Below are 14,020 nucleotides of genomic sequence, written 5' to 3'. Positions count from 1 at the left end.
ATATATATATATATGTGTACGATGTGAAGAAATAAATAATTTGCGAATTACTACGTCGCGCCTATGTTAGTTAATAGTTAGCGTCTGATAAAACGTACACTAATATAGACACGCGTGAGTAAATGATAGCGAGGATAATACATATTTTTAGCTCTTACATAACACGTCACGCAGGAATTTGTTCTGTGAATTTCGTACGTCAGTTCAGTTTCCGTGGCAGACGTGCCGGGACACTTATGAATCTTCTCCTATTACTCTCTCAGTCAAATTTAGAATAAGTGTAGAAGTACAAGATGATGAAAGCTCCTAAATAAACAACATCGCAAGAGCTGAGAAAAACAGACTCCATAATGAAAACTATTACATAATATTACAGAAAAATAGAACTTAAAAAAGAAAAATTATATTCCTGATTGAATTGAATGACTGCAGCTTTTATTTGAGAAGTCTTAATCAGCTTCCATGTCTTGCTTGAGAGGCAATAATTAATTGACATTTAACACTCTTCCGTCGTCTTATCTATACAAAAAATATATAGATAAAAATATACAAGAAACATAAATAAGAAAAATTACATTTTATATAAAACTTCATTGCATATACATTCCAATAACGCTATTTACATATCAATATATTGTATCATGCACTTAACGATTATTCAGTAGGAAGTTAAAATCCATTGTAGAATTGTCATCTTGCCGCGTTTTAGTGGTATCTTGGTTGTCTTCTATCACAATTGTTCCAACATGATTGACCATAACATACAGATATGAATATTCGTAGTTACCAGACGTATTCTGTAATTAAAATTGAACATATCATCGGTAAACATATCATTCCCAACTCCAAACTCGCAAATTTAAGCCTGAGACACAATGAAAAGCACAGGCTTTTAATAGTAACAGAGTGTAACAAATTTCAACCTATCAAAAATTATGTATTCTTAATTGAAATCTCTTATCTTCTCTATGTATTCCTGTTGTCTTTTCAATTGTACATTAAGTCTTACCTCTTTCACTTCTGCATATACTGTTCCCTGTCTTCTCGTTCCTTGTACATAAAATCTTATTCTCATATACTTCACGCCATCCTTAATGTAATATGTATGACTGAAAAAAATAAATACAGAGATATATCGCAACAGGACTCATATATAAAATGTATATCTACAGTTTATATATAAAAATGTAAAAAAATTCTTTATCTGGACGTACGCGATGTGTCTTCTACGTCCACGTCGAGTTTCATCTCCAAAAGCCTTTACAGGTGCTCCAAGAATATCCATAACCTTTGGATGTTCTATACAACGGACACGAGCTTCGCTGTAAACAGAGTATGGACTTTTGCTGGAAAATAGTTCGGAAAATAGGGCGTAAAACATAAAAGCAGTAACCCCAATGCCACCTATTATTACTCCAAGATATCCAGCAGATTTCAAGTTTTCTTTAACTAAAAAAAAAAGAGAGATAAGACAAATATAATCATTGTACGAAAATAATACATAACATAGATCATGTGAAATTTACCTACTTCTGCAGTGCCAATCTGTACCTGATTATTAGTTTCATCAGAATCTACCTTAGTTACAGATTTCTTCGTCGAATAACAAACACTGTGTTTAATGCTAGGAACAATACTAAGACAATATGAAGTGTTTGGCATATGGGTGATCAAGTGCCTTCTCTGAAGAATGTGATTTAACGCTCTTGTTGATGCCATATTCTAAAATAAAAAAATATTTTTTAATAACATAAAAATATTAAATTCTATAAGAACTTAATTTAAGGTTAACCGATTCTTTGCCATACAAAAATACCAGCAAGTCAATGTAAATATACACAGTAATCTCTTGTCCTATTCAAATTATTATCATTCTCATTATTATTATTAACACAATTATTAACATGATACAATTTACGTACTCACTCATATACAAGAAAAGAAATACTAAAAATAAGTTCTTATAAGAAAATTCTCTCAATCACTTCATTGCTACTTGCCAGTAGCCATGAACAGTATTCTGATAATCAAATCTCATATTCAAGATCACCTTGATGATATTATATAGACTTTTCATTAATTCCATTGAGATAAAAAAATCATTGGGGGATCTAAGATTTTTAAGAAAATTCAATTTCAATACAAGAATAAGCCGATGTTTATAGAACAGTTCGATGTTTTACGATGTTTTAGAACATTCATATTCTAATTTTACATTTAAGATCATTTCAAATACGATCATTGGCGGCGTTCAGCAAAAAGAAAACTAATCAGTACTTAGTCATTAATTTCTTACAATTGATTTCTACGCTTAGATCCAGCGAACAGCTAAAGGCAAGAACCAATCATATTAAAGAATTACACAGTATTTTGCATAAATATCCACAGTCTATTCATGTGATAAACTTTTTAAGCGTGTTGATTGGTTACAGAATAAGGAGATTCTCAGACCTCCTGCAGCCAATGAAAAGGCTTGAAAAACCTTTCATGCTGTATGATACATGAAATATTAACTTCAAACTTAAGCAGCTTAAATATATTGACCTATGAATATCGGCCTACAAATACTAGCCAAAAGTATGTTCAATCAAATTACATACTCATATCATAATTCATACTGCGAACATCGAATATCGTACGCAGTGTGAATCCTACATTATGGTAGTAGCAGAGTATAAACTTGATCCTAGAAATTCCCTATCACAACCAATTAACATCCTGAACGAAATCCAAGCTGAAATACCGGCTTAAAATGATCTTGCTCATCAAAACAACTGTTGTCTTGTTGTTGTTGAATTGTTTGAAAGGTTAAGCAGAACAACAATAAAGAAGCTTCCTAAGTTGAATTACGCTTAGATAAGATTATTAATGAAGACAGCACATCAAAGATTGGTCATGGTTGGCGATCGCGATGGGTAAATACAACGTACCAAAATTTTATATATTTACATCAATATTTGTTAACTTCAAATAACTTTTTCAAGGTGAATTGCGAATTATATTTTGTGATAGTCAGGATTTTTATTACTAGAGAAAATTTCCAAATAAATCTAATTATCTCTTATCTAAAATAAAATATTGCATGCCCGTGAAATTTATTTCCAGACTGAAAGAATTGTTGAGGCGCAGACTAGTCGAGTGTGGATGGCGAGATCAAGTGAAGCTGATCTCAAAGGAAATAATAAAAGAGCATGGCCACGACATCTCTTATGACACGCTGTTGTCTACAGTGACTAGCAGAGCTCGCACGCTTGTGCCAGACTCTGTGAAGAAGGAACTATTACAAAAAATAAAGAATCAATTGTTGGCTCAAGAAGAAAAACTGAAAATTGTGACAGATCGTTAGAAACTTTATCATTATTAATCAACAATTTCTCAACGACATAATTACGTTAAATATACCTGTAAGAAACAAGAACTTTTTTGCGAATTATGCTTTTCTAACAACTTCTTGCGTGACACTATAATTATTACGTTAAATCATATTCAATATATAAAAACAACTTTTTATAAAGTACAAAATGTGATATTTACTTAATTATGATGTATGTCTAATAGATTAAGATCTAATTGCCTGGTGAAAATTTTTCTCAGAATTTGTATGTGAATTGGAACACTTTAGAAATACTTATTGAGAAAGCCTATCTTCTTAAAACTTTTTATATATGTGTGAATTCTGAAATTTTAAAAGATTTCTCATTCTGTAATGTTTGAAAAAATATCTTAAACTTTTTTAGAAATTATAGAATATTAAAAAATTTTAAAAAAGATGCAAATTTTTTAGCACTTTTGAGAAGCTCTAATTTATATTTAAAAATTTAAGAAATTTTCTTAAAAATTATAAAATTGTTCAGAAATTCTAAAGGATTCTGAAATTTATATTTAAAAATTAAATAAAAATTAATTGAATTTTCTGGAAAATTATAAAAAATTCTGAAAAAAAATTTTCGCCAGGATTATATTTAAAATAAGATTGAAGAGATGTAATCTGTAACAATATTTTATAGATATTCTTAAATGTACAAAATATGTGAATAGAATATAATTTAATTTCCTAAGTAAAGAGCTATAAAAACATAGTTTTATTCCGTAATAACGTTCGTCGCCAGCAGACGGCGACACGACGCAAGTCGACGAATTAGGTTAGAGTCGTACAGTAAAGTGACGGTATTTTGCGATTCATACATTTTTCGCTTGTCCATTTTTGCTGCAGCGTCGGCGAGTCTTAACCGTTGATACTACCGTGAAAATTTAGCGTAGCCGTTGATAATTGAAAGATGTTGATAAAAGTGAAGGTAATTGTATTGGTCATCGACTTGTCCACCACGAAATTCACGCCGGCTCGTAACTCATTTTAATTAATTTTCGTTTCAGACTCTTACGGGGAAGGAGGCAAGTATCTTAAAATCAAACGGTTTTACAAGTGATCGAAATACAAAAGCCTCATGATCCTTTTTGCCAACGATAGATCGATTTTGCTCGGTTACAATAAAAAAAACAATCTGACACCTCAGTTCATTTTGAAATTGTTATATCTTAAAGAATTCTTAAATTTAAATTTCGGAAAGTTATAAAGCTATGTTACACGGAAAAAATTAAACTTGACCTTTTCACTCTGTTACCACTTTCATTTATATCAGTTAAAAAGAAAATTATTATATTTGAATCAAGAATGATATCTCATTCTTTGAATTACTATTTCTTCAAGTATAATGTGCTATTTTTCATATAAATGTCTTATTTATTAATTCAATATAATCTTGATTTATTCTTTATCTTTTTCTAATTCTTAAATTTAGAAAAAAATGACTAAATTGAACTGAGATTAATTAAAAAGTTAATTTACATTGATGGAAACAAGCATAAGTAGTATCTAACAATAGCATAAGTTGTATTTAACAATAAGTAAAAACAAAAATACATTTATTATGTACAAGTCTTCAGTTCAATATTAATGTATAATTTCTTTAGATTGAAATAGATATAGAACCAACAGACAAGGTAGAGAGAATTAAAGAAAGAGTGGAAGAGAAGGAGGGAATACCACCTCAACAACAGCGATTAATATTCTCTGGCAAACAGATGTACGTTTAAATATTAGCATGATTTTATGATGTATTTGCATGAGACAAAATTTCTTTAACTTGTGATTGATGAAGAATTGAATTTGTGATTCTAGAACTATTATATTAACAAAGAAGCTCCATTACTGCTAGTCGCAGATTCTGGCTAGTAAATAATTATAAAGCATGTACCAAGATAATCGTAGATATATGGATTGTTGTCTCTTGAATGAATTACAGTATGATACACAGAGTATGCAACATCTATGACAAAGTGACAAAGGTATTGATATATATGGGATTCTTATAAGATAATAATGTCTGAGGCTCATTTTTATATTAAAAAACATTTACGTGAGCCTCAAACATAATAATCACTATCATGTCTGAAGTTCATGTAAATGTTTTTCAACATAAAAATGAGTCCCAGATATAATTATTACCTTGAGAGAATCCTATATTAATACTCAGTCACCATACATCTGCAACGTTGATACTCTGAATAGAGTCAATGTAATGCTACAAATGCTTTAAAGCGTTTTTTGAATTTGTCAGTCCATACAATTCTTTCTTCTAATTGATCAATCAATGCTTCGAAGTATTTGTAATGAGACTTTGACTGCAGCTTCTATATATCATATCAAGCTTTAGAAGGCAACGATTCGTATATCTGATTATCTCGGTGCGTGCTTTTTAACGATGTATCATTTGCAAGATCGACAACTAGCAGTTGGTGAATCTCCTATAAACAATTTTAATATCCTAATTTTTACGCACGTTTATATGAAATTCTTTGAAACATGGCGTTACACATAATCCGACATTGCAAGTAGCGCAATAGTAACGTGTCTCTTTCCTAAATCCCTTTGATGTGCACATTTTGCACCTTCTCATGGCACAGATCTTCCTAGCGGTCGAAGGTATATATTCCAGGTGGTGATGCGCTATGTTCCATTCCTCTGGAATTTGCGTTCCTTTAACAATAACATATTCATTACTTTCGACGCATATTTTATGTTTAAGACTGAGTTTTTGTTAAATGAAAGCAGAAATAAATAATTATATATAAAAAATCTTAAATAACTCAATTCTTCCAAAACAGGTATAAAGAAAATTCGAAATTAGAAAGATGAATTGATTTTATATAAGAGAAGACTAATTTTATTTATGGAATATAATTTTAATTATTGAGACGTGTAATCAATTAATTATATAAGTATAAAATATTGAAAACGCGAAGAAAGTTATATTTTTATTTCACAGGAACGACGAGAAGACTGCACAAGATTACAAAGTCCAAGGCGGTTCGGTGCTGCATTTGGTACTTGCGTTGAGAGGAGGCTGTAGATATAACATTCCTCATTTATAAACGACAGCGAGAGAATATTAAGGAATTGCGAGAGGCAGAAAAAAAAACAAAAAAAAAAACAAAATGTTTATCATCACGTATGCGCGATCCAGAGGGACTTGAAGCTCTATGTTATTTTAAATAGGATAACATAGTCATGTGATCTTTATAACCTAAATAAATATTTAATAAAGTAATTTAATCATGAATCTACCACTGCATATTTTTATTTAAAATAATCTCTTATGTAGATGGAAACACACATGTGTTATCTTTCTATTATTCTTGCGTTATGCGTTATAACGTTATATCGTGAGATTTTATTTTTAATTATTTATGTGGAAAATGCAACATTAAAAATAATTTTATATTTGAGGAAAGAAAGCGTCATATTGTCCAAACTATGTAATCAATTACACAGTTATTTATTTAATATATGACTTTAATAATGATAAATACAAATCATAGCAAGCATATAAATCTTAAAAGTCAAATTATAATACTGAAAGATTTGTATTTTTTTTCTGAAAAGAAAATACATGAAAAACTATACCTATAATACTTTTTAAGGAAATAATTTGTTTATTTTATATATGTTATTAATAAATAATAAAGAAAAGAACGAGACCCGACCCGAATTCAATTAAGGACATTAAATATTACAAATAAGTCAATTATTCTATGCATTAAATATTGTGTATCAATTATAACACTGCTCTCTAATCACGACTGCAATTGTTTTCTATTTAAATCATTGATGATCACACTTTTGATTTAAAATTTATTTATTCAATATACTTAAGTAGCTTAAACTATACACTGTTAAAATGCCTTGCTAAATCGGCATTCAGGAAATATAATCAACAAATTGATGATACTATAATTTAAAAAATTCGCGACTCTAGAAATTACTATAAGAATTTTTAATTTTGGAACTCGATTCGCAGAAATCTTAAAAGTTATCGAAAAATTATAATATAGCAAGCTAATATGATGGAAAAAATACGAATTAAAATTGTAGACATTATATTTCTAAAAATAATTATTAATTAAATTATAATTAAAAGTAATTAAAATTAAAGTTCTGAGTATTGTACTTCTATTCCAATTATGTGTCGCTTCTTTTTTTCATCTATATTATAAATAAAATTTATAATCTAAAAATATACCAAAATAAATAAATTAACAATCACAAACAATTTCTTCAATTCGATTTCAAGCTTAACAAATAATTATTATATAACTTATTACAAACATATGTGAATTATAAACAAACAATTTCTAGTTCTTAAAAATATTCTTAAAAAGTTATAAAGAACGGGAAGAATAAATTACAACAATTATTGATTCGCGTAAGGATAAATGCTCTCTCGTTTTTCGATATTTTTTTCTTAAATCAAGATTTAAACTATTTAAATCGAAATAATTATAATAATAACAATATAATAAAATTCTGATCATAAATTTTATAATGATAGTTCGGGAAAAAGCTAAATAGGTATAAGGTACAAAGCACTTTATTAATCAATAATGGAATTGCCACGCCAATTCGCTAATACTACATGTTGGGATTGTGATATTAGACGAGCTTTCGGTCAGTTTCTGTGGTATCTGCTGTTGTGCGTTGCCCGACTCCATTTGGTCTTAAAGACCCGCTGGCAGATGTTGCAGTAGACCGCGGAATTCGGCGAGTCCTCGTGCTTGGATGTAATATGTCGTAGAAGCGCGTGCTGCGTTGTAAACGTGACGCCGCACTTGTCGCAGTACGTCATTGTGTGGACGTTCCTGACGTTCATCGTCGCCGTCTTCGACTCTATACAAATGCATTTTTTAGTTTATCCAGGTTCCTGGTCTTTATGTCCCGTGCTACCATTAGATACTACATGTAAATACAATAGTATAAATACATCGGACTCGCGATATTGACAAACGATCGTCTATGAATGAGTTCTCCATGACTTGCAGAAGACTAGAGTTCCGACGAGTTAAGTGCTGCACGGACAGCAGAATCTTGTTCCTTCGTCAATTTCAAGTAAACTTTACCTAACAAGGGGCCTGTCATAATCATCCGCAATCGATTCGATCCTCCTTAAAATGTGTTAAATACTAAATTCTAAGAGACAGTATTTTTTATATTGATCAATTTGAAGTTTAAGGAGTTAATTGATTCCTCAAAACTTAACAGGGATAGAGATATTTTCAAAATATTAGATTTTTGAAAAAAATCGAAATATAGCTATATATATATATATAATTGCATAGCTTATATACAGTTATCAAATATATATATATATAAAAGTATTGTCGAAAACATTTTTCTGTACATTCCACAGTTTCACTGAATCATCTATCAAATATAAGCGTTAATTTTTTAAAAGGTTGTTTCACTCCCTAGATGTAAGATTAGAACCTATATAAAAAAAATACGTATCTCCTAGATTTTTGTATTTAATAATATATTTCAAGAAGACAACAACATATTTCAAATCGATTTTGGATAGTTATGACAGGTCCCTTGTAAGAGAGAATTTAGATTTTAAAAAATTTTCTATATAGCTAATCTTTCTGAACTAACACCAAAATCTATAACACCCTTATTACGCTGAATCTGTAAGATACATTTAATTTATGTTAATTAAAAAACAGTAATTAATTTCAAGGAATAAAAATAACATAATTCATATAAAGACGAATGGGTGTTAAATATATTTTAATAAGAATAGTCTAAATTTGTGTAAATGAAACATAAAAGATTGAATTGTCTGATATTTTTGATAAAGAAATTTATAATTGAGTGGGTCCAATAGATTCGCCATCACCAGTTAATGTAAAAAAGTTCAAAAGTCATTTCTTCATCCCCGATGATATTGCACGATGAATTTGGCGATAGCAATCTCGAGAAGGAAAACAGAGAGTTGACACATATCAATATTAATTATTTATTTTAATAGATAGCGATATCAGTTTATATGAAAATTAAATCACACTCCCGTTAACGATAATATTAATGTATTCCTATATTTAATCCCTAAGTTGTATTGCTTCGTCATTCGTCCACTCATCATGCATTCGCAATTATCGCCCTAGCAATCCGTACTTTTAAAGTCTAATAATGTAAAAGCAATTCCATTACCTGCTGGTCATAATAAGATTCCGTAAAAGTCCTGGCTGGTCACATCATTATCTTGTCGTTGATCTGAATTTATGAAGGCTCTTTCAATTGCCGTCGAAAAAAATGGCATACGATATCACTAATTAAATTATCTTGATAAAATAGGTTTATTGAAATGAAATTAAATAATTAAACAATGCGAGGTACGAAACTAATTAAAGTCCAGGGGAAAAAGTAATGATGGAGGAAATTTTTACCCATTTTTTCTCTGAAAATAATTAATTCTTAATAGATTCTTCTGAAAATAATTAATTAACGCATTAGGAATAGAACGTAACGCAATATTAATTACTAGGGATGCAATGGGTATCCAATCTATCTGATTTTTTTACAATCCGGCCATTTAATCAATAACACTTTGCTCAATATTTTTTCAAAGCATTTAATTTTACTATTAACTCATAAGATATTTAGCTTTAGATAGATTTAATACAGATGTTGTTAATCATAAAATTTATGGAATAGGTTTTTATTAAATATATTTTGAATAATTAACTTTATTAAGAATCACTAATAAAATATTGAAAAATTGTTTAATAAATATTAGTTATTAAATTTTTATAGCATACTTATAATAATTGATATTGAAAAAAATCTTCTTTTTTATTGTAAAAAAGCAATTAGATTTTCAATTTTTCAATCTCTTTACGCAGAAAATCCGGCTTATCCGGTAGCAATAAATGAATTATCCGGTATCCGATTATCCGAGAAATTATTAGCCGTTGCATCCTTATTAATTACATCAATCACACTAATTCTCTATACACGGATATCCATCAGAAATTCTTTTATTTACATTACTGCGATAACATCTGAAAGCGTATAGTCTTACACGATCTTTTAATTAAGTTACAAGCTCACAATTACGATACCGAACGTAACACGTACCTGAATAGAGAACGCAATATTTTGTTTCGTGCTACCGACAGTGTCTCACGATATCTACAATTAATTTCTAAACTCGCTGCAACATACATCCGCTGTATATTTTTTGTAAAGAGATTAACCCTTCTGGGCCGAGACGGATAATTTTTTTTGCCGTTACTTCGAAATCACCTTTTTGCGATCCTCGTTTGAACACTACGGTAGATCCTTTGACCAGAAAATACGAAATTGTTTGGCTTTTGTAAAAGCTTTGGTAAAACTATGCCTCGGAGGATTAGAATAGCTTTTCTTTTTGCGACAGCGTTTTCGATTTCTTATCGCAGCATACAGAATGACAGCATATTCTATCAATAATTTTTCAGGATCGATAAAGGTAATTTACATGAACTAGAACTTTTGTAGAAGAGTAAAATGTAAAATTCGTTCATATAAATTTTTTAAATTATATTACGTTTTTTTAATCAAGTTTGATGACAGTCCGATGCAATGTTGATGGATGCAATGTTAACGTCGTTCGAAATATTGTTTGTCCTTAATTTTCATCGATCCGAGAAATTTATGAATAGAAAATGTTGTATCCTGTTTGCTTGTATATATAAGTATATCCAGCTCTATGTATTCTTTATCGGTATTAAATTCTCTGCAAACTGTTACATCTCTCTTTCTAAGATACTAATTACCTGAATTTTGCATCGAAACTTTAATTCGAACACGTCCGTGCGTCTCGGATGTTCCTCGTAAGACTGAAGATTTTCACATTCATTTTATACTGCGATTTGCACAAATTGTAGCTCATGTGTCTCAGCAATTTTATACCGTCATCGATCATTTTATTTTTATCGCACACTTTGTCTTACCAATGTGACGCTTTTTCGCTCCGTTAGGCAAGATTTTCTGTCGAGATTCATTTGTCTTGATCCTTTATGTACCTCTTACTTTTCTCGTGCGTTGTCAATCTGTATAATTTCTTACTATCGCAATACCTGTCGCAATTTATCTGTCGCAGGGATACTTAAATCTCTTCACTTTATTTTATTTTCATGATATATGTTTAGAATTCATATATATTTTTTATTTATTTATTAATATTTTTTAATTTTTAATGTTTCTTTTATTCAATATTTCATTTATTATAAAGAAAGTAAAGTTATATTAATTTTTTAGAAATTATAACGTAGCACCGAATAAATAAAATAATAGCTAGAATTATTACATGAAGAAAATAAAAAATATTTATACGAGACTGATTTCTACTGCCTTCCTAAAAAAGACATAAAATAAAATTATCAAAATGATTCCGAATGTAAGAAAATAATAGAAGCAAGATAAATTAGTTTTATTCTATGTGAAGCTTTAGACAATATATTTGAATATAAATTCAGATTAATTTCGCCGAGTTTGAGGATCCCTGTTTTCACAGTTTTCGCGATAGTCACGTACGGCTCAGACACTTGTGTTTTTTTCACGTACGTAGCTTTGTATTAACCCATTAAGTGCCAATCATTATCACGTCGTTCTATAGCGTTTGGTTCCAAGGCGTTGAAAACGTAGTTAATCGCGTCTCGCAGTGCGATTTTCTAAACGGCATTTAATGAGTTAAATGAGGCATCCGTTCTAGACGCAGATTTTCATGCTACGATCAACAACTATAATTACGATCACTTATAACTACGAGTAAATAGTTTAGGTGCACAAGTGCAGTGTCACTCTCGAAAAACGAAACGAAAATGCGGGCGCGCGCACGTACACGCGTCGTATATTCGGTTATTGTACTACTTGTTGCATAATACTCTTGAATGCGCTCGCTAAAATAAGGTATCCCCGCTTGCGATGTCGCTCCCGTGTGTGTATGTAGATTATTTATTTAATAACAACAACAACGGTAACGATGACGTCTTATATTCAGATCTGTCTTTGGATATATATTGACGCGTTTTTCGCAGACGGTCGAAATCAGCGTTTCTTCAAAACGTTAAATTATATTAATCCTTTAGAAATTATGACCGTCGTCGAATAAATAAAATAATATCTAGAAATAATGCGACGGTAATATAACGCGCAAATAGAAAACAAATAAAAACAAAATAAAAATAAGGATAACTATTTTATTTGACTCTTCGAAATAATATATATAGTTCTTTTCGGTAAGATCACTCTATACTTAGGATTTAAATTTCTCAAAATTTCACAAATCCTTACAGTGAAGTATGAATTATAATATAAACTTGAGCATATATTTATAACAATAATAAGTAAAGAAAACATAACAAATTAAACGAAATTCTAAAGCTTAACTTATACAATAAAATTATAACACAGAAATCTGTAAGTCTGACAAAAAATATCATTTGTTAGATCCGCATTTTCAGACCTTAGTTTCTTCCCTCTTCACGAAACGCAAATGTAATACGAAATAGCGGAGTTAGCGGAGAGAAACGCTGCTTTCGCGCTTACTTATACAAAGACAATGTTTACACGAGGCCGGTAACAGAATTAACGGCTACTTTTCGGATGCTTCGCGCCGTTAGATATATTCTTGTTCTATGGTAAACATCTGGAGAAGTCAATGCGTAAAATGTAAAACCAGGTATTTGTGTATAAGGCACTGTCTATGCGCTGTCTCGACAGCTGAAGCTGAGGCTCGATGTACACTTAAAAGCTGCCGAGAACCATTCTTATCACACTATTCAACGTTATCGTATTAAAACCTTGCTTTAAATTTTTTTCAATTACAAGTGGAAAAACGCAACACATCATGTACGATCGCAAAATTAAGAATAATAATTCATACAGCACAGATCCTTTCAGCAATATTACAACAACATTTGCAATGTTTCAATAGTACTGCAGCAATATTGCAACGTTGCAACAATGTTGCTGCATGCTTCTATACTGTATGAACAAATTATTCAAAGGCTATGAAATAATTACAATTATGTCAAAAGTGTCGAATAAGGAAAACAAGGCACGCTTTTTAAGTGCACACCGAGCCCGAGAATCGTTCGCAAAGAAACTTCGGCACGTAGTGTACGTAAACGTGTAAACAGAGTCCGTGTAACGTGTCAGAGGTTGTGGCTGTAGAGATAGAGAGATAGAGAGAAAGAGAAAGAGAGAGGATTACGACATTGCGATGTCCTGTGAAGACATAACGACCGCAAAGAGAGAGCCCCCGGGTGCGTCGAGGAGTATAAAAAAATAACTTCGATCCGTTATAGAGATGAACGAGCGATAGAGATCTCGATAATCTAATGTCCCGTATAATAATGACTAGAATCTTTCAAGACCGCTGATTCTTATTAATCCGGAGGAGAGGCGATTTCAGCTACGGAGGCTCTACATGAAAATACCAAGCCTTTCGCTTTACCGAAGAACGTCTTCGAGAGTTCGCATGCAAGAACTTCACGGGTATCCTTTCGCGAAAGACTCTTTTCCATTTCTCTTGCAACGAAAATCCTCTTGCAATAAAAGAATGTTTGATAAATCCTTCTATCAAAGAGAAAAGTGTTTGGCATTTGTGATTATAATTGCATAGTAAAATAATTCATATGAATT

The 14,020-nt window shown here is 30.6% G+C and overlaps 4 protein-coding genes across 9 annotated transcripts in view; 2 read left to right on the top strand and 2 right to left on the bottom strand.

Moving 5' to 3' along the window:
• Positions 1-31: 31 nt before the first annotated feature.
• LOC108753349 (mitochondrial import inner membrane translocase subunit Tim21) lies at positions 32-2,286 on the bottom strand. Of its 4 annotated transcripts, none has more exons than XM_018494862.1 (6): positions 1,905-2,286; positions 1,527-1,722; positions 1,215-1,449; positions 1,010-1,109; positions 653-797; positions 32-519 (listed from the first exon to the last, which is right to left on the bottom strand). In XM_018494862.1, the coding sequence occupies exons 2-6, from the start codon at positions 1,717-1,719 to the stop codon at positions 497-499; spliced, it is 696 nt and encodes a 231-aa protein (XP_018350364.1). In that variant the 5' UTR covers positions 1,720-1,722; positions 1,905-2,286; the 3' UTR covers positions 32-496. The 4 variants fall into 4 exon arrangements, with proteins under 4 accessions (XP_018350364.1, XP_018350365.1, XP_018350366.1 ...); XM_018494863.1 differs by having other exon boundaries at positions 1,923-2,286; XM_018494864.1 differs by having other exon boundaries at positions 1,927-2,286.
• A 443-nt stretch (positions 2,287-2,729) lies between these two features.
• LOC108753350 (transcription and mRNA export factor ENY2) lies at positions 2,730-3,405 on the top strand. The gene is made up of 2 exons (XM_018494865.1): positions 2,730-2,915; positions 3,106-3,405. The coding sequence occupies exons 1-2, from the start codon at positions 2,869-2,871 to the stop codon at positions 3,344-3,346; spliced, it is 288 nt and encodes a 95-aa protein (XP_018350367.1). The 5' UTR covers positions 2,730-2,868; the 3' UTR covers positions 3,347-3,405.
• Positions 3,406-4,107: 702 nt separating this feature from the next.
• On the top strand, positions 4,108-6,620 carry LOC108753352 (NEDD8). The gene is made up of 4 exons (XM_018494866.1): positions 4,108-4,295; positions 4,375-4,392; positions 4,972-5,084; positions 6,327-6,620. The coding sequence occupies exons 1-4, from the start codon at positions 4,278-4,280 to the stop codon at positions 6,430-6,432; spliced, it is 255 nt and encodes an 84-aa protein (XP_018350368.1). The 5' UTR covers positions 4,108-4,277; the 3' UTR covers positions 6,433-6,620.
• A 1,274-nt stretch (positions 6,621-7,894) lies between these two features.
• Positions 7,895-14,020, bottom strand: part of LOC108753348 (broad-complex core protein-like) — a 42,608-nt gene continuing 36,482 nt past the window's right edge. The window contains exons 6-7 of one of the 3 annotated variants that reach the window (XM_018494860.1): positions 9,545-9,607; positions 8,169-8,224 (exon numbers count right to left, since the gene is read on the bottom strand). In XM_018494860.1, coding sequence (XP_018350362.1) covers positions 9,552-9,607 — 56 coding nt within the window. In that variant the 3' untranslated portion in view covers positions 8,169-8,224; positions 9,545-9,551. Of the gene's footprint in view, positions 8,225-9,495; positions 9,608-14,020 lie in introns of those variants that run through there. The other 2 variants (XM_018494858.1, XM_018494859.1) reach the window with 2 other exon arrangements.

Source organism: Trachymyrmex septentrionalis, unplaced genomic scaffold, assembly GCF_001594115.1.
Source record: "Trachymyrmex septentrionalis isolate Tsep2-gDNA-1 unplaced genomic scaffold, Tsep1.0 scaffold69, whole genome shotgun sequence".
Classification (NCBI taxonomy): Eukaryota; Metazoa; Arthropoda; class Insecta; order Hymenoptera; family Formicidae; genus Trachymyrmex; species Trachymyrmex septentrionalis.
This window is presented reverse-complemented; position numbering and strand designations above follow the sequence as displayed.

Bases quoted from the DNA above. Each gene is read 5' to 3' on its own strand.
- LOC108753349 (XM_018494861.1), bottom strand. From the start codon at position 2,086: ATGGAATTAATGAAAAGTCTATATAATATCATCAAG. The intron at 1,450-1,526 runs GTAAATTTCACA...TTTTTTTTTTAG, and splicing joins GATTGGCACTGCAGAAGTAG to TTAAAGAAAACTTGAAATCT. The intron at 1,110-1,214 runs GTACGTCCAGAT...TATTTTTTTCAG, and splicing joins GGACGTAGAAGACACATCGC to TCATACATATTACATTAAGG.
- LOC108753352 (XM_018494866.1), top strand. The intron at 5,085-6,326 runs GTACGTTTAAAT...TTTATTTCACAG, and splicing joins ATATTCTCTGGCAAACAGAT to GAACGACGAGAAGACTGCAC.
- LOC108753350 (XM_018494865.1), top strand. From the start codon at position 2,869: ATGAAGACAGCACATCAAAGATTGGTCATGGTTGGCGATCGCGATGG. The intron at 2,916-3,105 runs GTAAATACAACG...ATTTATTTCCAG, and splicing joins ATGGTTGGCGATCGCGATGG to ACTGAAAGAATTGTTGAGGC.